This window comes from Lepisma saccharinum, chromosome 24 (genome assembly GCF_977018435.1).
Source record: "Lepisma saccharinum chromosome 24, izLepSacc3.1, whole genome shotgun sequence".
NCBI lineage: Eukaryota > Metazoa > Arthropoda > Insecta > Zygentoma > Lepismatidae > Lepisma > Lepisma saccharinum.
Window position 1 is genome coordinate 32,023,531 of NC_139252.1, and position 24,805 is coordinate 32,048,335.

The 24,805-nt window shown below is 34.2% G+C and overlaps 1 protein-coding gene across 4 annotated transcripts in view; it reads left to right on the forward strand.

Annotated features, from left to right (window-relative positions):
* The window catches only part of LOC145978280 (uncharacterized), a 523,367-nt gene extending 511,483 nt beyond the window's left edge, over positions 1–11,884 (forward strand). For all 4 annotated transcript variants that reach the window (XM_083110800.1, XM_083110801.1, XM_083110799.1 and 1 more), the window contains exon 3: positions 6,960–11,884. In XM_083110800.1, coding sequence (XP_082966926.1) covers positions 6,960–7,216 — 257 coding nt within the window. In that variant the 3' untranslated portion in view covers positions 7,217–11,884. The remainder of the gene's footprint in view (positions 1–6,959) is intronic.
* Positions 11,885–24,805: the final 12,921 nt, after the last annotated feature.

Genomic DNA, 24,805 nt, shown 5'->3' on the forward strand with positions numbered 1-24,805 from the left:
GACGTAGGTATAGGGTACGTGGAAGGGGGGTGATGTGATCAGTACCACACACCTGGCCGCCTTTACCTCCCAGAGTTTACTCCATTACCCACTTTATACGACGCTGGGTGGGCGACGGAGCCGCTTCAATAGGTGGAAAAATCCAGGTTCTCCACCGCCGGGGATCGAACCCGGGTCTCTCGCATGGTAGTCAGACGCCTTAAGAAAGTGGCAAGTTTGCCACCTGATGTACAACATCAATGAAATCGTGTAGTTAGGAGGGTGATCTACATACAATCCCTATCCCCGAAATAAAATTATAAGTACGCCACTGAGGCGTGCCCGTATCAGACGAATGTATCGGCCTTGTTTTTGTAGCGTTTACGATTGAAAGTCTATGCCCTGCAGGTATCTAATGCTTTCGAGGAAGTTCATGGAATTTCATTATCTTCGAAAATATACTGAAAAAAATTGAGCAATTTCAATAGTCGTATTTTCATATTTCATGTATTTATCCAACAAGACTGCGACGCTGCTAGAGCTACATTCCATTCGAACTTCAGGGTGACCCCCAGAAGGTAACAGCAATAGACCTCTGATTATTATGTAGTATCAAGGTACAAAATATGTAACAAATATTGATCAAATATGTGCCTAAATATGTATTATCAATAGGACATGTAGCTAAATATGTAGTATCAAAGAATATGTAATATTAAAAATTATAACACCATTAAGCCTTGTTTCCATGATATGAAAAACTCAATATGCTGACCAAGGCAGAAATTTATCTTATTATAAACGTTTAGTTTGTTTTATAATAAAATAAATTTCTGCCTTGGTCAGCATATTGAGTTTTTAATATTAAAAATAATTCAGTATCCAAGCAATTCCTAGAATTCTGCTAGATATTTATTTTATTTGAACATATTCAAGAGAATTTTAAGGACATAAGTTGTTCAATTTAAAATTTGTATCAAATTTATAAACTCAAGAAAGCACAGCAACTTGTACGTATTTAAGAAACCATTTTTGTCAACTAATAAATTACCTTTCACACGAAAATTATTGTAGAATATGTAAGAGAGCTCTTTGTAACTTTCGATACAAATTGTAAAAGCAAATCGTCTACAGTAAGAACAATCGATTGAAAATACGTATCTAGTACTTATTTTACAAGGGAACATATTATGTAACTCGCTACGTACAGGAAAGTAGCTTTCTTCTCTTCTTTTTTTGTCTTCATCCTGAATTTCGACTTGGCCACTTGGCAGTCAATTTTAGGTGACGATAAGCATTATGCATCTCATTGACTATAAAATATGACATCACGTGAGCTACAAATTTTCTTCTTCATGTTTCAAAAATGAAAAATATAGGAAAAATATCAGGATAGGAAAAAATACCAAAATATGTTGTTTTATGTAAAGTAGCAAATATGTAAGAATATGTAACATAAAACTTATGCAAAATGATGTCCGTTATATAATTGGTTGACATTTTCCTGTTCAAGGTATGTATCTACACTCAGAGAACTAAATGCATCGTATCGATTGATGCAGTAAAGTGTGTTTTATGGCTTCTTCAAACATCAAATTACATTTGATGCATTTGGGTGCATTTTTGTATGTCGTGAAAGAAACACCAAAGTGCTTCATTTGATTCAAGTGAGGATTCCTTTAAGTCGAGATGCACTTCAATGCATCACTTGATGCGTTTTGATGCTTTTTGATGCACCTTCCTGCATCCTTTTTGATGATGCACTAAAACGTTTCGTCTGAGCTACATAAAAACTCTGTAGCTCAGACCAAACATTTAAGTGCATCATCCAAAAAGATGCAGGAAGGTGCATCAAGTAACATCAACTGATGCATTGAAGTGCATCTCGACTGAGAGAAATCCTCACTTGAATCAAATGATGCACTTTGGTGTTTCTTTCACGACATACAAAAATGCACCTAAATGCATCAAATGTGAATCTGATTCTTTGAAGAAGCCATAAAACACACTTTAGTGCATCAACCGATGCATTGTGGTGCATCAATCTGTATGTAGAAAGGAATAGAATATGTAATTACATACATATCCGAGCTCTAATAATGACTACTTAATACTTTCGGTTCCTTTTTTTTGACCACCCTGTACAAGTCGGCGCCATTATTTTTTAATGAGTTTCATTTATCTAAAATTTCGGCAAGTTAAGCCTTTTGAGATTGTTCTGGTCAACCTTCTCGACAGCTGAAGAGTTGAGATTCCAAGCCTGGTAGGACAGTAAGGTTGCATTGTGTGGTATCAAGGTCGCATCGGAATGGTAGTTGTTGCGTCTTGGCGTCTCCTTTTGATAAATTGTTATTTACGAACGGATCAAGAATGCGATGGAACAGTGGTACCAACCCATTTTTTGTAGAAATTCCCTTCCACAGGGTTAACCTTTTTCTCGGAAGGAAGTTTTCCTCCTTGCAAAGGTTAACCTTTGGAATGCTATAGGACAAGTGACATTTTAATTATTATTTAAAATTAGCACCTTTATATTTTGAACCACAATAACTTTCAAATGCATATTCAGTGTGCTAAAAAAAAAAAGGTAAGGTGTATGTAGTGGGGGCCTAAGAATGCTTGTGAACAAGTAAATATGAACACTAGAAAGAACCATCTGATTTACAGGCGTAATGACGAGGAGGACATTCTATGCGTCCTGTGGATAATTTTAGCCTTGATCACGAAGTTCTCCATCTACCGTAGATAATAAAAACGATAGTTGTCGGGGTTTATTTAGCTTCATTATCAATTGAAGGTCCCGGATGCCATCCTTCAATTTTCGAGTCAAATTGCCATGTCATATAAATTACATTGGACTCAGTGAAGCCTTCTGAAATTGGTAAACACAACACGAAAACAATTTATCTACAGTATAGCTTGTTACGTTCCCCGGTTTATTCTCAATGGATCAACTTACTTTTATTCCTCGACGGCGAACATGAGACTTATCAGCCTACTATGAAGCCCTCAGGTTGTGGGAAATCAGATAAGGATATGTTTACGTAAACCTTACTAACTCTCGGGCACAAAAAATATGTCAGTTAATGTTGATATATTACACTTGCACTCGCAATTAAACTCCTTATTACAAACAAAATTGTATTAAGATCATAATTGTTCTTGACTACACATTCACATTTCCAAAATCACTTCCATCATCCAGCAACATTCATAATATCTCTCACCTAACAACCTACAATAAAATGTTTTAAGGTTAGTTCATAACCAAAACAGACTACCCAATTGAACAAAACAAATTACGTCATCCTAGACAATTAACATATTAAACACTTAAAATGATACATTAAGTGGGTGCGTATGAAGCTTCTAATAAACATTTTTCTTAATGAATTCATGACCAAATGTCACAATGTTTTACACCCGAACCCTTCAATTAGTGGATGTTTTTCTTAGGAAGATGCTCTGTAAAATATTTTATTTACTGTTACAAGCACCACTGACTTTGCATTTAATTCCCAGAAGTTACGGTTATACTATAAGAATCGTGTATGTACGCAAAGGTTAATTCATTCACACACGTAGATGCTTCATAATATAAAGATTAACACGAGGATACAAAATAACAACGATTTAATACTCAACTTACAAGACTATTTCTAACATGACTGAACACATAATCTCATAATCCACAACTTTACAAACAATTGAACGAAGATTCAAATATTATGCACTTCACAATAAGGTTACGTATTCTCCAGTCATTCATTTTTTTAGAAAATTGAATCTAGTAGCCGTTTGATGTTGCGCATAAGTTTGACATTTATCTCGATTTTCAAAATTCTAGCAAGTGTTTATGTATTGAATTCCAAAAAGGTTGTTAAATCCAGATGATGAAAGCTAGAGTTCCTGATCATTCATTTTATACATAGCTAGTATTGGTACACAAATACTCGGAGGCACTGTCAATGCCAAGCTGTGTAATCACAATCTGATCATTATCTTTATGCAAATTATGTGGAAATAAATCAATTTCATATTATACAGGGTGTCTCATAAGTAATAGCGCAAACTGTCACAGGTGAAAGTACACGATAATGGAAGCAAAGAAGTCTCAGTAAACATGGGTCTGAAAACGAGCCGGTGTCGAGATAATCGCGAATGTGCGGTTACAAGCCGCCACTGACTTCTTTGTTTGTAAACGTCGTCCTAGTTGGTAAAATGCTAATAATACAGTAAGAAAAGTGACTCCCACAGTACGATTAGACTGTATGCAGATTGTATCCATCCTGTTTGATTTCAACGCCACCTCTCGGAAATCTTATGTTTTGTAAACAAAGATCAAACCGTGCAAGGAGGAAAGCACTCGGTGTTTACAAAATGCAATCAATGACGGCGTGTACCCACACATTCACACACATTATTAACATTTTAGCAACTAGGACGACGTTTACAAACAATGAAGTCAGCGGCGGCTTGCAATCACACATTCGCAATTATCTCGAAAACGGCTCGTTTGCACACCCATGTTTACTGATACTTTTTTGCTTCTATTATCGTGTACTTTCACCTGTGTCAGTTTGCGCTATTACTTTTGAGATACCATGTATAAACAAGTATTTTGCTTTTTTTAATTTTGGACTTTGTCTTTCGGGGGGGATTCCGACCTCCTCCGTCCTTTGTGGGATCCGAACCATTATACGTATCTTAATGGAAGATCGAACCTGGGACCTCTTAACATCGACCTGATTAGACCACCGCGGACAAAAATGTTATCAAGTTTCTCCCACTATTTTCCCACTTATGGGAGAAAAATCCCTTTGCCCCTTTGAGACGCTACGAAAATTTCCCACGCAGTTGGGAAAATTTCCCACATATCGTGATCCTTGTCCGGAACTCGGCGAAAAAGGAAGAATGGAAGAAAAGAGGGGGGAAGCAGAGAGGAATTAAGGTGAAGAACGAACCCGCTATTACATGACGGCAATTCATCATCCATCGCCGCACGATTTCGGAACGGAGAGAGAAAAAAAGGGGGCGGATATGTAACTTCAAGGTTCTGGTGTCTCGGATCTGCTGTCTCGCATGTCTTCAATGGGTTGGCATGTTGTTGAAGAAGATGGATGATCTTCTTTGGCGTTTGGAGAAGACGAATTATTCTTCGGAGGCGGTCTCAAGAAGATACTAATCCCAGGAACGCCAAAAGAGCTTTATTATGTCTTGTCCTCGGAGGATGCTGCAAAGAGAAAAAAAAGATACATTGCGCAGAACAGGAGTGGCAGAGGACTCTAGCTGATGGCTTTCGCTGTAGGGGATCCATTTTATAAAAGCACATGTAAATCTGAGACAGTCTACACGATCTTGTGCATTGTCAATAAAGCTCCACATATTCTCGGGCAGTACCAATGTAATACACTTCTACTCCAAATCAAGACAAGAATCTTAAGCATCATTTCCAATAAATATAATTAATCATTTTGATTCCTAGTTCGTACTCAGAATGCATGTTCCCAAAATAGGAAGCAAGCCCCCCCTTTTTTTCTGTGCATGCGCACAGATCCAAAAAGTGTCAATTAACACATATCTGTTGACTCCAATCACACATTAACGTGCATAAACTTAAAGAGATTCACTGCATCAAAATACACACAGAAATGCATAAAAGGGCACATTTATCAGCTGATGTTCCGTGAGATGCACTAAAAATGCATAATTTTAGAAGATCATGCACTATTATTTCAAAGAAACCTAACGCGTTTAACTGTTGGTGCATCAACTGAATTTGATGCATTTCGAGTTTTGAAAAATCCAGCAAGAAATTAACAAATGTCATTTTAACTGTGACCCGTAATCAGTATTTTGACACGTAGTAATTGTTGCTGTACATTTTAATGTAGAACAATTGGTAAATATATTTCCAACAAATTTTGAAATGTTCTCAATTGTACTCTACAGACACTATTCCTCCAAGTGGTTGTTTCCCAAGTTGAGAATTGTTCACCTGTACGTTCTATTAGATTAAGACACAGGTCTAAGTCCATATTGCTCTAATACATACCCTCCAGGCATTGAAAGATAATCCATTAGTTTCAAAATTTAACTATTTCTTCGCCAGGCATCATATAATAATCTAGGATGTTAACAAAATCGGTTCTACATTCTAATGCAGTTATACTTACATAATTCTAGCAGATATTATGTTCAATATGCATTAAACGTATTTGAATACTTTATAATTTAATTTGAATTGAAAGTGGTTTACAATAGCTGTAACAATTTGACTATAGTCTAATACAGTTTGCTATCTCGCCCAAGGTATTTACAAATGTCTTTAATATGTTGATTTCTAATCCTATTTCTTACGTTAGTGTAATTTCAGTCATATTGTTTTGTTTGCATTGTGCCTTGTAATTATACTAGATGTACATTAATTGTGGTCATTTGATCTTTAAATAGGTGTGTTATTATGGGGAAAAAGTTAGACTTGATTCAGAATTCTTAAATTGTGTGCACTAAAATGAGATGTTAAAAGTAGTAGTAGTACAAATTTGAACTTAGGTAAATGAACAAAATATAGTTTGGTAGTTCACATGAGGAGAAGGATGAAAAATAACAATTTGTGAAATTAAATTTGTTCTTGGAAGTTCATGGAGAGTTAGGGGAAAATGATCAATTTTTCAGGTTTGGAAGATCTCCAGAAACATGAGGAAACGAATCAATATTTTCACTACAAATAGGTTAATTTTTGGAATATCCCCAGGAAGTCAGTCAGGGTAACGAATCATTTTTTCACTAATTTTGTGGAACTTCGCAAGAAAGTCATGGAAATAATTTTTTTTTACTGAAATGAGATATTTTGTGAAACATTTTTCTTTAAAGTATGATGATCCTTGTGAAAATCATTGTGTGTAATAAAAAATAAATTTGATTCAAAAGAAGTAACATTGTCAGAGTTATTAATGATTGATTTGTTTCTTTCTTTCCAGAGAGGAAAAGAGGGAGGCAGACGTATACAAGGTACCAAACGCTGGAGCTGGAGAAGGAGTTCCATTTCAACAGATACTTGACGAGGCGGCGGAGGATAGAGATTGCCCATGCACTTTGTCTCACGGAGAGGCAAATCAAAATCTGGTTCCAAAACAGGAGGATGAAGTGGAAGAAGGAAAACAAGGCGAAACTGGAAGCTGGTCAAAATGCGGATGGAATTCCCAACTCGGAGGCTCCTACAACGCCCACACAGTGAGAACAAATCCTCACTGAGACTATTGATCAGGATCTCCAAACCCAGTGAACGATACAGTTCTGTGACAAGAAGAAATTTGTTTCAAGTGATCATCACCAAAAAAGTAAAGGAACCAGCCCTCTCATTCTGTCTCTAACATAACTTGTCTTCGTAAGATCATCCTTTCGTCGTGGTACCATTGCTGTGACACAATCCTGACCAGACTCTTTTTCACGTTTTCTGGATGACTGGTCATCTCGTTGGTGATCTTACGTGGCGGCGACTCCACATCTGGGGTGTCCCTCAATTTACGTCTCTCTCCTCGGCACCAGCCACCTCCTGGTGATGGAGACTTACCTCTGCAAGTCGGAACTCGTGGAAACTTGTGTGAAGTCCTCTTCCTCAAAAAAATTCTTCACGGCCAGTGATTGTCGAGACTCGTGTGAAATCTTGATCAACCAGGTCAATCAACTCTAGGAACGTCGCGGGAAAAAATGTGATTTGTGATTAGTTTTTCTTCATTGATATTGGTCTCATCTCTGTGCTTGTGCAGTTTTTCCAAACGACGCACATTTTGGCTACCCATGATAGTGTGCAGTGTAGTGAGGGTGGTTTTTTTCTCCAAACGGGGGGGCCTCAAGAAAAAGATATGTAAATAAACAGAATTCTCAGGTTTTTATGTTGGTGTGTTTGTGTGCATGTGCAGGATTTTTTGTATGTATGTGTGAGTGTCTGTTATATATTAAAAGAAATGGACTTTTTCTCCCCCCCAAAATGTAAATAAGTCCACCCGCAAGGAAAAAATGGAACCAGTGACACTACACATAGGAAGATCTTCACTTTTAGTGTTCTTTACGTGTGTGTACGTGTGTGAGTGTGTATATGTGCTACGTAGAAACCCAGTGTCAACTTCAAAATAAGGACGAGAAGGAAAGGACTACACCGTAGACGGAGAGCAGACCAGATGAGTATTAAAACAATTTCTTGAAATTATTTAAAATTATACAGACTCTTAGTATAATATATATCTATATATTTATATGTATTTTCTCGTATTTGGTATATAGGCCTAATCAGATAACCTTCTGTTACATTGAGTTAGGTCGAGAAATTTTCACAACTTCGGAACATACGTAAATTGGGGGACTCCAAGTACTTGTAGCAGGGAATAAAAGTATCCATAATGCAAAGATGTATTTGCTGAAACAAAGAAAAAATACGTATGCCTGTTTGGCATGGCCTTCTCGTAACTATAATAGTAATATTAATATATATATTTTCGATTCAAGTCGATTCGTATTCCTAAGATATTATTATAATAATATTGACACCTATTATTATAATGATTACTTGTAAAGGTTGGTGATTCTGGTTGGTGAACTACATTATTTTTCGACCAGAAAAACATCTTTACAGTACGAGAAATTCAAGTAAATAATTAAGTGCTCGTCAGAGTGTATACGTTTTCCCCCTGTCATAAAATATTCATACCAAAGTTTCTATAGAAATATACCTTTTAAGAACATTTTTTTTGCGCGTTGATGAAGTATTATTCTTAAAAACGTAGAGATCTTTCTCTAATTTCAGGAAACAAGTTTTGTACGAAATGTATCCATGAATTCTGCGATGACGTGTCTGTTCATTTTCCTCTAAAAAAAAATAAAAATGGGCAGGGCGATGATGCATGGTTTTTCAAAATGCATTGATTGTGGGAAATTCAAAAAATAAGTTTCGAGCTAAAATTCTTCAGATTCTTTTTCGAAATTAAATTTTTTTAAATTATATTAAGAAAAATTGCTTAGAAATTTCTTCGAACAAAGCATCTTCAGAATTATTTCGGAATTAACATTTTTGAATTTTATTAAGAAATTTGAACGATGCATCTTCAGAATTATTTTCGAACAAAAATTATTCGAAATATTTTTTTCGAAGAAGGATAATTCGAAATATTTTTTCGAAGGGAAATTAATCGGAATATTTTTTTTTTTTCGAAGAAAAGGTCATCCAAATTGTTGCATTTCTCTTTCCGTTTTTAAAGAAAAGTAAAAGAATAGTTTCGAATTTTTTGGGAAGGGAGATACCAAGAGAAATATAGCTTTAGTGCGTTACTTACTGTAAATTTCATACTCTATATTGTTCTTGAATGTGAAACAAAAAGTATTATTTTGTATACCAGCATTATTCATCCTGTGAAGAGTTCGATATAGACAGAAAAAGATTCGTAAACTGTAGTTAATTATAGCGTAGTCCTGTATTTGCTGTTACATATAGAAGTGATGTAGGGAAAAATGAGAAATTCAGATGAAAATACGTAAGTTACCAGAATTTGTTTAATAAAAACAAGAAGACAGTGAAAAATTAAAGCACATAAGGCTCGTACCATCCGCTCCTAATTAACAAAAGAAAGTATACGTATATACATATATATAAATAAATGAAACTTATACAGATTCGAGAATAATTTATACACCAATGAAAAACATAGACCTTTGAAGATGTATTGTATGTAAGTCAAAAAAAATATTATGTGCTGTGTTAGTGTTCTACAAATAGATTTTCCTACAAGCTCGACGAACAAGAAATCTTACACTGTTTCAATAATCGATATGTATTTTTTCGTTTGTTTAAAAAATGCAAAAAAAATGACAGTTTCGGCGAAAATCGGAGTAATATATAAATGTAATATAATTTTGGGAGAGAGAAATCCGATTATCTTCGAAACTTGATTCGTTTAATAAAAAAAGCGTGAAAAAATCTTAAAAAAGTATTATATATATAGAGATTACTTTCTATTTCGTCAGGCTCTATTCAATACAAAGCTATCGGGTAATATTTGGAACCAGATTTTTGCTATTGTCTAAATTTAAACCGTTTCTTTTCTTTTTTTTTCGTTTAACCCTCTCTGTTGAAAGAAATGAATTCGTTGTTTCCACATAGTGAACAAGTAGGCTTATTTGTACATCGTAGTCAGTTGTCTTTTTGCTAGTGTCCAGTTGATATAATTTAAGACGAAGAGCTGCAGCCTATATTGTGAATTATGAAATTTCTAAACTTGGCCAATGAGTGATGTAATTATCTTTCATCTCTGATTTCTTGAAGATATACGTAACATACTGCCAAAGGAATATACGATACACCTTTGAATTTTTGTATTTAAATGTATACTAAGATTATTTTATAAACAATACTTTCAATGCTCTCTAAAGACTGACAATTCTTTTCTTGTGATTGTACAAATACCAGATATACGTAATACATGATATTCACATACTGATGACGTAGAAGTATAAGTAAGGCATAAGTACTTGAAAATTTTCATTTTGTTCAACCCCTTAAAATTTAAACAAAACAAATGTCCGCTAGGATTCTTATTATTCCTCCTTATGTAATTAATAATTAGTTTTAAGATTAATATTTCAAGACATTTGCATTTGTGTTTCCACATTCTCTCTTATTCGATTTAAATGTTGTTTCGGTGCAACACGGAAATGTAATCGCAGTATTAATATACTTTCTAATTTAATATTGCAAAGTAGCAGCCTTAAAGAATTTAAAAAAGAATTGTCTTGATAATCTGTAATTTGTAATAAACAATCGTTTATGTACTTGCTAGTCAACAGTAACTATGATCAAGTTATATGTGTGTGTCGAAAGTATATATCGGCTGCAGCTTTTTTCATGTGGGGGCGAGAATAAAATGTCGGAGCTATTAAAATATTTTGTACGAATAAAGTCACCCACAAACTGATTACGTCCGAAATGTATAGTCTGTGTTAGACAAATTATTTGAGGGAAAAAAAATCTGAAAATATTGTAGATTTCTTTGGAGAAATCTGGTTGGCATCAATTATTATATAAAAAAATAATTCTGATTATTATACTGCAAATTTATAATACTTCCTCTGCCTCCGCATAATATTTCGTTCACCCATACAGAAAAATTCCATAGTTTGATACACAATCTGGATATTGTTCTTGCAACCAGATTTTTCATGTAGAAATCTTTGCTTTATTATACTGACTAGATAATAGGCTTAAAAGACATACCTCACTGTTTTATCAGATTTGTTGTTTTTAATGTTTAGTCAAAATTGTCCAAAAAAAGAAATTAACTTTCCTTATTGGTAGCTAGATATTCGTATTCTGTGTTGAATTTAGTGTGTATGAACTGTCGAAACTGTGTTTGACAAAAAAAAGAGCAAATAAAAGAAATGTGGTGAAATATTATATTAAGCCTTAAATCAGTCACTTGAACATGGCATAAGAAAAGTTATATTAATTTTTTTCATCCCTTTCTATCTTGAATACAATGAAAGTTTCTCGTCTTAGTTATTACTAGTGCATTAATACCTGCTGAGGTTTGACTAAATAAAACTATGCTGGTTCACATTTAAAAAAAAGAAAGGAATAATTATGTTAATGAGAATTTGCTATGGGAATTCAAGAATTAGGCCTAGTGTTTTCGTTCGTATGTTACAGAACAGTATAATGAACTTATATACGTATTACAAAGTACAGAAGCCGTCGTTAGTTTGTGTTACTCCCTTTAAAGTGGAGAAAATTTGTACATTTTATTTTTTATTGGAGTAGAATGTGAAAAAAGTTTGTTTTTTGTTGTTGTTTTTATTTTTGTGTGTGTGTGTGCTACAGATATGTATATATATACACATTTCTCAATATAAAGTTGAAAAATAAAACCCCATCTTTCATTAGCATGAATATATAAATATTTTAAAAGATTAGTAAGCTAAATTTAACCGGCCCTGGTGTGGGTGAGGGGTGGGTGAGGGGCAACAAGAGCATGCATCCCGCAACGAAAATTGTAAAAATCCAAAATGACTAGCTGATTTGACACGCTTTGAAATGTCTGGGATTACTAGAATTATACTGTAAGAAAAACACACTAGAAACGTGTTTTAAATATGTTGTCAATTGTAAATAGTTGCACTATTATTAATTTCGAGACTAAAAATGTGAGTTTATATGCAAAAATATTCGAATTCAACAAAATGTAGTGGGGAGGGAATTCAGGAAAGTCTTTTTTCATAAAAGTGTTTTGACAAACCTATTAGAAACCAATTAAAATAGTACCATTACAAACAACAATAGCAAAAAAAAGTAGTATTTAAGATCTAGTTACTAAAAATCACACCATTTTGCTTGAAAAATTATTTAACAATAAATTTAGTGCAAGTATAAAATTCGGTTCCAAGATTTCCATTCTTTTGACAAAGATTTGACATAGTAGTACAATTCTTACTTTCCTGTCGCAAAATCACATAATTATAACAGTGAAAATCATTAATGAATAAAAATAATAATGAAATAACTGTGATAGTGCATATATTTTCGGTCGGAAAGAAATTTTCTTTCTCCAGTCAGGAATTAATTTACAAATTTTGGATCCTAGGAAAATAAATCCGGAGTGTGGATTCCCTGGACCCTCCTATTCAATTCATATACTTTTATGCTGTAAACGAATTGGCAGTCATTCAATATTTTCTTTAAAGAAATAGGTAAAAGTAATAATGTTTTTGATATTAAAACAATTTTGTTAAATTGAAATTTAAAGATCACCAGAATTGTAAGGAAACAATTTAGAAATTCCCATAGCTTTTGTTTTCAAGGGTTTATCCGGTTACTTGTACATTGTTTGCTTATTGCGGTAAAGAATAATAAGATATCCATCGCGATTAGCCAAATGTGTCAGAAAAGCAACGCTAAATAACAATATATATATATATATATATATATATATATATATATATATATATATATATATTTGTTTCTTATGACTGAAAGTCATCAATATTTCAGAAAGAAAATCTTAAACATTCAGAACTTTCCAATCTTAACATTTTGATTATAATCCCTGCACATATTATATGTCCCAGGCCCCGCACCCACCTAGGGCTGACATTTAGGTTAGTTTTTATTAGATTTAGATTTAGCATACATTGAAATTGAGGTGTTAAAAATATCTGAAAAAGTTGGAATGAAAAGAGATTCCAGAATTCAGTAAGGCAAATAATCTCTTCATACACTTGAAATTGGAGGTAAATAAACACTAATGACTGCAATCAATTCCTGAGGAAATGATAACTTTTAAATACTAGATTTTCATAATATCGCAAGTTCTATGAGTACTCCATTTGCCCACTGTCAGATTGCAAAACATATCAAGAACCACATTATTGTTTGAAAAGTTTGCAGTTTTAAAAAATTGCAACCTATTGTACAAATAATTATTAAGTTTCTGATAGCCTAGTGATTTATAATCTCTTTGTAGTCGGAAGGGTCTGGGTTCGATCCCCTCTTCACCATGGCCCATATGAGAGGTTCTTTCAACACCTAATCACACAGTTTTGGTTAATCTTTGTAGCTTCTGTCAAATAAAATTGAAAATTCTTATCAAGTGGGCAACTTTATTTGAAGATAAGTGTACATAATATGAAGTGATATCGTGGAAATTGATTGTGTACCACTGTGAAATGAAAACCTTACATAAGATCTGATGTATTGTTTTCAGTTCACCGTGATAAACAATTGGGGCGATATTTTTATGATCATCTGAAGTGATTCTTTTCTTGTGAATTGATTCAGCCCTTTCTGATGAGTTTGTTACCCTCTTCATTTCATTCACCGTGTGACTTACCTTCTAGTTGTTACATAATCGTGAAATGGAATGTCGTAAAGACGACATAATGGCCTGCATACGTTTCAACTGGTACCATAATTTACCCTGGCTTTCTCGTATCTCACTTCAACACTTGGTTTTCTTGTGTGGCTGTTTTGGAACGTAAACATTTTCATACCTCCACAAAGATGGCCGTGAGTCTACCCTGAAGAGTAAAATTATTGGCTTATTCTGTGTTAGAAGCCCCGCCTTGGAGCCACTTTCTGACGGAATGATGTATTGATTGAGCCGGAAGCGCTCCCATGAAAAGCTTTAAGTGTCAAATGTTCGAAGAGATTACGGTGCTGCCACGAATATGCAGTGGGGAAACTGTGAACTATCGTGGCTTTGAACTTCACAACAGCTGTGCGAGGTCTGGGAATGGAAAAATAATCGTTGTCGGCCGAGGTCATGAAATCGAATTGTTCTTCCGATGTTTACAAGCTTGAAAAAAACTGAAGTTACGATGTTGTTTGGTCTATCTTGATTTAGAAAGTCTTTCCTTCACTTTAGCTTGCTGAAATGTCAGTGTTTTGGTCGTATTTTTCCAACTCGTACTGGGCTCTTACTTTGGAAGGAAACTGGGAGTAATGGCTGCCTTGTTATTTCTCCTGTTTTCAAAATAATTCTCCTTCATTAGGCGTGCTCTGTGCACTTTTCTCCCCAGCGGAAAGCCTAAAGCGAAGCAAACTAAGCCCCGGCAAAAGAAAATCAATGATGACAAAGTGGCGGCCTTTAAAGGAGATAATTTCAAGCGAATATGTTTTTTTTCTTAATTCCTCCTATTCAACGACCATATATTCATGAATATCAGTACAGGAGAATGATATGAAATATCAGATCGTTTTTGTACTAACTCACAACATGAAATTTAGGTTAAAAGTTGTCTTATTTCGCTCAAGTAAAAATAAACTTGTACCAATTAACTTCTAAATATACTACATCTATCAAAGTAAACTGCAGGTATTATCTAATAACATTTGATTAAAATGCTTGATGTATTCAAGCAATATGTCCCTTTAAGTATATCGTAAATTTAACTCTGTTTTGGGAAGATAAGGGTTGTGGGTTCGAATCGTGAGTAAAGTGTTCTGTAACTGTACCCTCATAAATTTTGTGGCCTAACATCCGTCATCGCCGCGATTAACCTCGAGTAATAGGAAAGTGACGTGAAACAACTAAAATAGGAATAGAAGTAGAGTTAACGCTTCCTTTTGATTCTTTATGACCAAAATAAACAAATTAATTCTAATGATTAAGTATGCTACAGACAGAACTTGAAATGCATGAAATAAAGATTGAGAACTTTTTTGCATCATTTGGTTTCTTTAAAATGATTACGTCAGATCATCTCAAATGATGCATTTTACTCCATCGTGCGGAGCAGCAGCTTATAAAAGTACGCTTTGATGCATTTCTATGTGTATTTCGATGCTCCAAATATGCATCATAAGCAGTTGGTACACTCTAATGTGTTACTGAAGTCAACATGAATTGATGTATTTTTGGGTTTTGTGTGTACATCGGGTACGGAAAGATAATTTGCATTCTGTCTGTTAAAATATCTTTCCTTTATTTTTGTATTAGTTTGTCCCAATTTTTTTCTTTATTTATACACACTAATTTGTACAATTTAATGGCTGCATGTCATAGTGCATACAAGGAGAATTTTTTTTTGCGCCGTGGTTTGAACGATCGCTGTAAATTGTGTGATGAGGAATTTCTTTAAGTACGATGTCTATTTTTAAAATACTTATATTGTCATAGTTAAGATGCTCAAAATACTGTTTTAAGGCACACATAGGAAGGGTTCCAATGCCTTAAAGCATTACTTAGGACTTTAAACATGACCGCGCTATCTTTAAACAAATCAATGATAGATATCATGTAACATTGTTAGGCAAAGCAGTAGGAAAATTATCGTGTGATATTTCCCTTCTTGTTCTCTGTAATTCTGGATTGATGTAAAATTGCTGTAAGTGTCAAAGGGTACTTTTTATCAGCTGCTGCTCCATCTGATGGACTAAAATGCATAATTTGAGAAGTCCAGAAACTATCAAACCAAAATTACACATTTAACTTTGTCAATTGATGCATCAAAAGTGCATTTGATGTATTTGGAGTTCTGTGTGTACTCTTTTAATCTGTTCAAATGCATGCTGGAAGTTTCGAAGGTATTCTAGAAATGCACAATGTTCGAATTCGAGTTTGCACTGTCTCGTTTCTCGTCTAGACTTGTAATTTACTGCCTCGATCTAAGTATAAACAACATGCACAAAGTACATACGCTACACAGTACAGTGTATATAGGGACGAAGGCAAGCAACTTTTCATAATAAAGCTTTCCTGTTTGAAAATCTCGTTTCGACTCTAGGAGCCCTCGAAAGAACTGAATTTTTATCGTTTATATATATCCTATTATAAATGTGTATTTTGCCTTGTTAGAAAGAAAATTTTCTTGACCCAGATTTAAAAAAAAAATCTTTAATCAAAAATTCGCCTGAAAGAATAGACGAGTTGATGATTATTAAAATTGTTTGTAGATTGTTCTAATTTTTATCGTCAAAATCGCCACAGCACGTGCCCCAAGTATATTTATTTTAGCACACTTAATCCATTAGATTAGGTGCACTAAAATCTCAAAATTCAACAGCATTTTAGAAAATTATGGTTTACCAAAAAGGGGATTTACTTTTAACTTTATTACCTCTGGATTTAAAATATGAGGTTAATTATAATTTGCTGAAGAAGTAATGTTTATTTTTGATCCTTATGAAGATCTGTTCATGCATTTAGAACTCGAAGTGCATCAGGATGATGCAGTTTTGGTGCATCAATTGACACTATTAAATGTGTAGTTTTGATTGAAATGGTCGTGTCTGATATCAATCGATGCATTTTTAGTTCATCACACGGAACAGCGGCTGATAAAGGTACGCTTGATGCATCATTAAAAGTTCATGAACTTCAATGTTTTGCTGGAATCAACATATTTGTGTCGATATGTTGGGAACGCATTGTGCTAAACTGCGATTTGACGCTGCAAACTATTCGTAAAGTCGAGTGTAAATGCAGCTTCTTTAATTCAAGTCTCTTGTTGTGTTTAACCCGCGAGAAGTTTTTGTCGTGGCGAGGAAGGCTCGCGGAGAGTGCTGGCTGGCACAGTGTATGTATATTTGCGTATTATGCAACAGAGGACAATAAATCAATAAGCGAGACTCTTCGAGCGATTCCCAAACGGCTTGCCAGAAGCCATTTTCAACGCCCTTGTAAAGTAGCGTCCTCGTCTCTGCAAGTTTGCGAACTTTTCCACAGATTTATATAGTTGGATGGTGAGCTTTTTTTGTTTCGTGGCCTATATGCAAACGTGGCGACATCTACCTATTAGCTTTCGGACTTTGAAATGTATACTTAGAACGCGATAAAGTAATTGATTATAGAAGTCCATACAGCTTCTCCTTTTTGATTAATCAACAAACGGAAAAAAAATTCGTGCGCTAACATGTTATAAAATGATATACATACTTGTTATACTTGTTAAGAAAATAAATACATATAAAAGAAAATATTTAAAAATATATAAATATACATAATAAGTTTTCATTTGTTGGGGAATTCCACAGAAAGTGGTCCTACTCCATGTTAATAACAAAATGAATTATCGAAATTATTATTGTCTTTAATTGCATTAAGATTTAGATCTTTGTGAATGAATATAATTTACACATTTCAGCAATAAAAGTTACTATAATCGGCAGCCTACATGTTTCACAGACAAATAAGGCAAAATTTGCTACATTTTCGAAGTGTCACACTTTTGTTAATACAACTTTTCATGCATTCAGCCTTTGCAATCATACTCAAGTATATTTTCATGTGTTAGCCGAGACGCCGAGACGCCGAAGTGCTTTATAATTCTCTGAAATCAGTTGATTATGAATATTTTAATCCAATCTCATGTCATGTCTCAAGTTTTATATGTAAAATGTCACATACGTAATACTGGAATGCCCGTTTATTTTTATTTAGTCATATCAGATAGCTAGCAAACTAATTCTTGCATTATTGTTTTATCTTTATTCTGCACATATGGTTATTTTTTGTGTGTGTTTTCGATGTTATCCTCAGTAAGCAATATTTAAAGTCAAAACTAATTGTTTATAAGTATTGGTTGCTGACAAAAACTCTCCCCCTCCCCCTAGGAAATTTTTTGTGAGGGCGGCTTTTTTAGAAAATAATTGTGGGTAGGAGAAATCCCCCTTGCCCCCCCCCCCAGGATTTCGCACCTTGTAAAACGATATTCAAAGAATTGTCGAATGTTAGTGATTTAACACTAATATTGTCTAAATGGGTATTGTGTATTGTAATATTTAAAGATTTATTTTCTTTTAACATTAATGGATGTTAAGTACATCATAATTTATTAGTTCTTGTCGACCTCTGTGGGGGAGTGGTTAGCACATCGCGCTACGACGCCAGGGGTCTAGGGTTCGAATCCTGGCCTGGGCATGGATGTTTGTGAGTGTCCATTCGTCAATTTCATCATATCGTAACTCATCCCCATCTTCGAAAATTAGCCAAAAGTGGCACAAAGAGCGAAGTAAAATAAAGCAAAGCAAATCAAAGATTCCCGGTTGTGACATTCTGATATGACGCTATATTGGCAATTTTTTATGATATAATTAACCAATATATTTATGGTAAAATAGTGCAATGACTCTGCAAAAAGTGAAATGCAGCTTAAAACGTTTGGAACTTATTCTAGAAATATTTAAGATAATTTTAGAACGTGTTCAACATGCTGAAAGTGTTCAAACTGTTAGTTCTAGAAACAAGTGGAACATTTGGAACTCAAGTTACACACTTTTGCTAGACTTTTTTTTTAAGTGATCAAAAGTATTTTCTTGAAAGTATTCCAAAAGCATTTTTATTAATTTTTAATTTGCACTTTTCGTGTTTTTTGTTCCACTTTTGGCTAATCGCGGAGAAGAGGATGAAATAAATGGTGATTACATGAAATGAAGGAACGCCAAAGTCGAACCCAGAAACTTCAATAGCCACGAAATAAGACTTGTTAAATTGTACAGGGGGATTCAGAAATATTACCAAGTAAATGACCCATCACCATGCTTATTCTTTTTGTCTTGCCCAATGGGAGCTTGTACTCGTAGGAGTAAGAGAGAAATTGGTGAAAATAATTTTGACGAGTAATACTTGTGCTTCGTACTGTACAGTGCAACTGTTTCAGTTACTATTGCGAAGAAGATAGTTAATTGCTAATTGTTATGTTATAATAGTGAATGTATTTTCTACTCAGAGTTCAGGGAAGGGAATGCGTATACAAGTTCCTGCCTCGAAAATTTCTGTAATATTTGAAATTATTCTTCAAAAATATTTATTTAAGATATAATGTCAATGTGTGACGTAGTTTCCTTTAGTTTTTATATAGTACCAAAGATTATGTTATTACATGCGTTGATGGCTGATTATTACATGTAGTGAAAATATAACAACATGATGAGCTGATAAGCTTTGGTTTGGTTTGAGTTGGTGTTTTAAGTCCACTTTATGCACAGTAAGGCTAATCGGGACTGGACCTACAGTTTAAAGTGGGATCCGAACCACTTGTGCCTCCACCGGGTATCGAACCCGGGACCCCTTGATTACAAGGCAATGACGCTACCACTGCGCCATGGGGGAGGCCCTAGTGAGCTGATAAGCAAGGGACCCTATGTTCACATCTCGTGTAATAGTTTGATTGAGTCTTTGTGAATGTTTCTCGCTGTGGTGATATTTGATGTTTTGTGTTGTATTCAAGGGTTAGTTTCCGATTTCGGCATATTTCTGTTCTTATGGCAAACACTTTGGCAATATAGTATATACAGCAGCATATTCTCATACGAGAAATAAACCTTTATTCTATTCTATTTGCAAAGGTGATGTTGAAATATTGTGTACTCATTGGCCCAACTGTTCAGAATCCGAAACGTGTAAATTTACACAATGTTGACGCCGATGTGCATAAACTGCAAATGGTGCATTTTTGGTGTGTCAAACTCAAAATACACAAAAATGCATAAAAGTGTACCTGTATAAAAGTCTGTTCCGTGTGATGCATTGGAAGATCAGACACGATCGTCCCAAAGATAACAAAATTACCCATTTAAGTGTGTCAATTGATGCATTAAAAGTGCATGAAGCTTAATTTGATGCATTTCGAGTTGACAGCCAGGACCTGTCAAGCTGTTTTTCATTGGGTATCACTGGCGTATGCACGGGGGGATGAGGCTACAGCCTCTCCAGAAATGTTCAGAAAATCAGTTTTCAAATTTTTGATCAGCTGTTGTTTCGCGTGATGCACTAAAATGCATTAATTCAGAAGATCGGACACGATCGTGCATCAATCTTGATTTGATGTCTTTAAGAGTTCCGCGTGTACGAAAGGCGAGAGCACCAGCTAACCAATCGGCCACTCAACTCTTCCAGGTGTACAGTGGGATGCACAAGTATTGCTCGGCAAATTGTCCATTATCATTAATTAAAGAATAGGCTTTTACATATGCTGGTGTTTTGTTTCAATTCTTGACGTCTCATTGGGCAAAACAAAGTACATGAACATGGTGATTGACAATTTGCTTGGTAGTACGTATGCATCCGACTGTACAACCAGAAAACATTGATTGCTACTGAACTTGCAAATGTAAAATCAGCGTTGTCAGTACATTTGAATATTTCGTGTTCGTAATTTGTACATAATTATCTACAAATAACAAGGTACAATTTCGTAAGATTTATTGTCGATCTAAACGCAAACATCATATTATCACTGGTGTCATGTCATAGTAATATTAGTCGCCGATGAAGGTTGTGCAAGTATGTTGAACATGGGTTTCATAGCATGATAGATAACAATTGACGATAAGAGGAACGAATAACGGTGGAGTCCAGAGATTTGTCAAAACTCGATACAAATTAGTGGGCTATGAAATAATAAAGACTTTGAGGTATGGTTTGGAACTATAGGCGTCTCTACATTTAAACAGGTCCTTATTAGAATATTTGTAATTGGGAGTTTATTTTAAACAATACATAGGAGAATATTTTGTAGGCATAAATTGATGAATCAGTAATAATAATATTAATACAATTTTGACAATTATATCACAAATTAATTTTTGTTAGTACAGTCAGAGAACTAAATGCATCATATGGATTGATGCACTAAAGTGTGTTTTATGGCTTCTTCAAAGAATCAGATTCACATTTGATGCACTTGGGTGCATTTTTGTATGTCGTGAAAGAAACACCAAAGTGCATCATTTGATTCGAGTGGGGATTTATTTCAGTCGAGATGCACTTCAGTGCATCAGTTGATGCGTTTTGATGCACCTTCCTGTATCTTTTTCGATGATGCATCAAAACACATCAAGGTGCATCAAAACGCATCAATTGATGCATTGAAGTGCATCTCGACTGAAAGAAATCCTCACTTGAATCAAAATTAATGATACACTTTGATGTTTCTTTCACGACATGCAAAAACGCACCCAAATGCATCAAATGTGAATCTGGTTCTTTGAAGAAGCCATAAAACACACTTAGTGCATCAATCGATGCATTCTGGTGCATCAATCCATATGATGCATTTAATTTTCTGTGTGTATACCCTTGTGGAGAGGTTTCATTTTTTCAGATTCCATGTTAATGCATAGAAATAATTATATTTTACTGTAATTTTACCCCACCTCCATCATGGACAGACAATCTTCTAAGATTATTCTAAAATTTTAATAGCAAAATTGATCGAAATTGGCACATCTCTTTCGGAAATAATTTATTTCTTGGATTAAGTTATAGAAATTCTGACCTAGTTTTTCGCTCCCACGCTCCAATTTTAGAACTAAGTTATTTTATGCCTTTTTGAAGGGGGTCGGGGATGACCCCTCCACTTCTCGCGATGCCTATGTGCCTAAATTTTATTTCTGAAATCTTCTCCTCCTTGTAATATTGTGCGTGTGTTGCTGCATCGTAATCAAAAGTGTTTCAGGGTTCGGATCCCACTTGAAACTTTACCTACGACTCGTAGATCTCTGTCGATTCCACTGTTGGTACAATTTGCAATGTTAAAATTCTACACAAATAACCAGGTTTTAGGTGGAAAATACGGGTATATTATCGACATAAGAGTAATCAAAATTATACTGAATATATTAGAACTAATTTTTAATGTTAGTAGTTTTATATAGCTTAGACCATAAATTATACTGCAATTTATTTTGCCAAATATCAAATTGTCAAGACATTGATTTTGAAACTGAAGTTTGATCAATATAAAATCCAAAAATATCGATATCAAATTAATACAATTTTACTAAGGTGATAAATCTCACAATAGTATCATTCAATAAGTATTAAACTTTAAAAACTATTACAATATGCTGCATTATGCCTATAGATTGGATTTTTTACAAGAAAATGAGACATAAAATTTATAAACTTTGATACTGTTTAATATTAATCTTTGCTTATGTTTTACTTGCATATTTTTTTAGCAACCGGAATGGTATTATTTGATCTACATTGGAGTTTTTTCTTTTGTTTCCAAATTTTCAGTTCCTTTGCACACATGCATTCTCGTAGATGACTCAGGACCTCGCTATCGTGGGTCCCGGGTTCGAGTTCTGGACAGATTTTCCATGATGCGGAATTATCAATTTCACGTAGTTAACACTGTCGCGATTAGTCAAGAGTGTACAAAAACAATACGTATAAAACAAGAAATACAAATATTGCACACATTTTTTGCGATTTTATGTAAAAGGTAACTAATATGCACTGAATGTATGTATTTAAAGTTTGAAATAACATTGCTGCATTTTGGTTTGATAAATATTTCCGTGACAACTATTTAATAGATTGGAATATCTGTAAATTTTAAGTTTTATCGTGATTTTAAAATTCTAACCTGGTTAATGTTGTCTTGGAATGTGGATATGTCTGTCTATCTCATGTAAATTTTTATAACTTTTATAATATATGATTGTTTGCAAAGTGCATTTCCATTTTGGGAAATACTAACTAACTAACTCTCTAGCCTTCTTAAACCCGAAGGTTCATGGCTGCAGCAACACAGGCCTTCCATCTTTCCCTATCTTGAGCAAGTTCTATATACTCTTTTCCATCCCTACCGATTTCCTTTAGGTCCATCTCAACGTTGTCCCTCCATCTTCGTCTTGGCCTTCCTACAGGTCTCTTACCATCAGGTTTCCCAACAAGAATCCTGTAAACTCCTCTTTCCTCTCCCATTCGTGCCACATGGCCTGCCCACCTAAGTCTTCTTGATTTAATTATTCTAATAATGTCTGGACATGAATACAAATTATGTAGTTCTAAATGATGTAACCTTCTCCACTCACCTGTCTCCTCATCCCTTTTAGGTCCAAAGATTTTCCTAAGGATCTTATTTTCAAATACTCTCAATTTATGTTCCTTTTTCAATGTAAGGGACCAAGTTTCACATCCATATAATACTACAGGCAAAATTACTGTTTTGTATATTTTAACTTTTAGTTTCTTAGATATTAAACGAGAAGACAAAAGTTTATGAAGAGAGAAGTAACATGCATTTCCTGAATTAAGCCTAGGTTTTATTTCCTCTTTAATATAATTTTCATTTGTTAATATTACTCCTAAGTATTTGAATTTGGAAACTGGTTCAAACGAGTTGTTATCAATAATTAGATTTTGATTATTACCTAACACTAGGTTTCGGCCTGTAAGCATATATTTAGTTTTCTCTTTGTTAACTTCCAAACCTATCTCTTTAGCAGTTTTGAAAAATATTTTAGCATTATTCTTAATTGTATTCACATCATCCCCCAGTAAGTCTACATCATCTGCATATGCTAACAACTGAGTCACACCATTTAATTTTAGTCCGTCTTTAGTTTCTTTTACCTTCCTAACAGCATATTCTAAGGCAAAATTAAAGAGCAATGGAGATAATGCATCTCCTTGTTTTAACCCATCATGAATTGTAAATTAGTCAGACATATTAATACCCACACGAATTTTACTTTCTGTTTCACTGGTGCATATTTTTATCATACTAACAAGCTTCTTAGGTATTCCAAACTCTACTAATATATTATATAATTTATCTCTTTTGACCGAATCATATGCTTTTTTGAAATCAATGAATAGCTGATGGACATTTTGATTATATTCCCACTTTTTTTCAAGTGTCTGTCTGATGTGAAAAATTTGATCTGTAGTTGATCTGTTACTTAATTCCAAATTGTCACTTTATAGATTTTGATCGAGCAGAACATTTTGCAAATTCAATCAAAATAATCCGCGAGAATTGGGTGCTGATTCGATTCCTGTAGGGTTACATGTTCCCCTTTCGAATTCCACTTAGAAGCATTCAGGTCCTTAATTCGTATTTCCTATTCATAAATTTTATTTCTTTTCAAACTTCCAAATTTGAGAACTGAAGTTTCGAATGATGTTTTTGCTTCAGAATATTTGATTATTTGCTGAATTGAAATAATTACTACTTATTCAGCCAAATTTCTAAGTAAACATGTAAATTGATATGTAGTATGATGATAAGGTATCCGGAATTGCCATACACGTATGACATGATTTTGAAGATATAATTACTAGTATTATATTAGAGAGAGCACCAAACATTGCGAAGGTAAAACATTCTTTCTATCTAAGAAATAAGTTTTATAAACGAATGTATTTATTGACTCAACAGAGAATCTGTATCTAATAGACATCTAACAGTCAATCTAATGCTCTGTTCGTAACTTATTACTAAATAAAAATATTTCAATTCACACATATGTTTACTGACTTATTACAGTACTGCATCAAAGTACACAGAGAAATGCATCAAATTATCAGCTGATATTCAGTGTGATGCA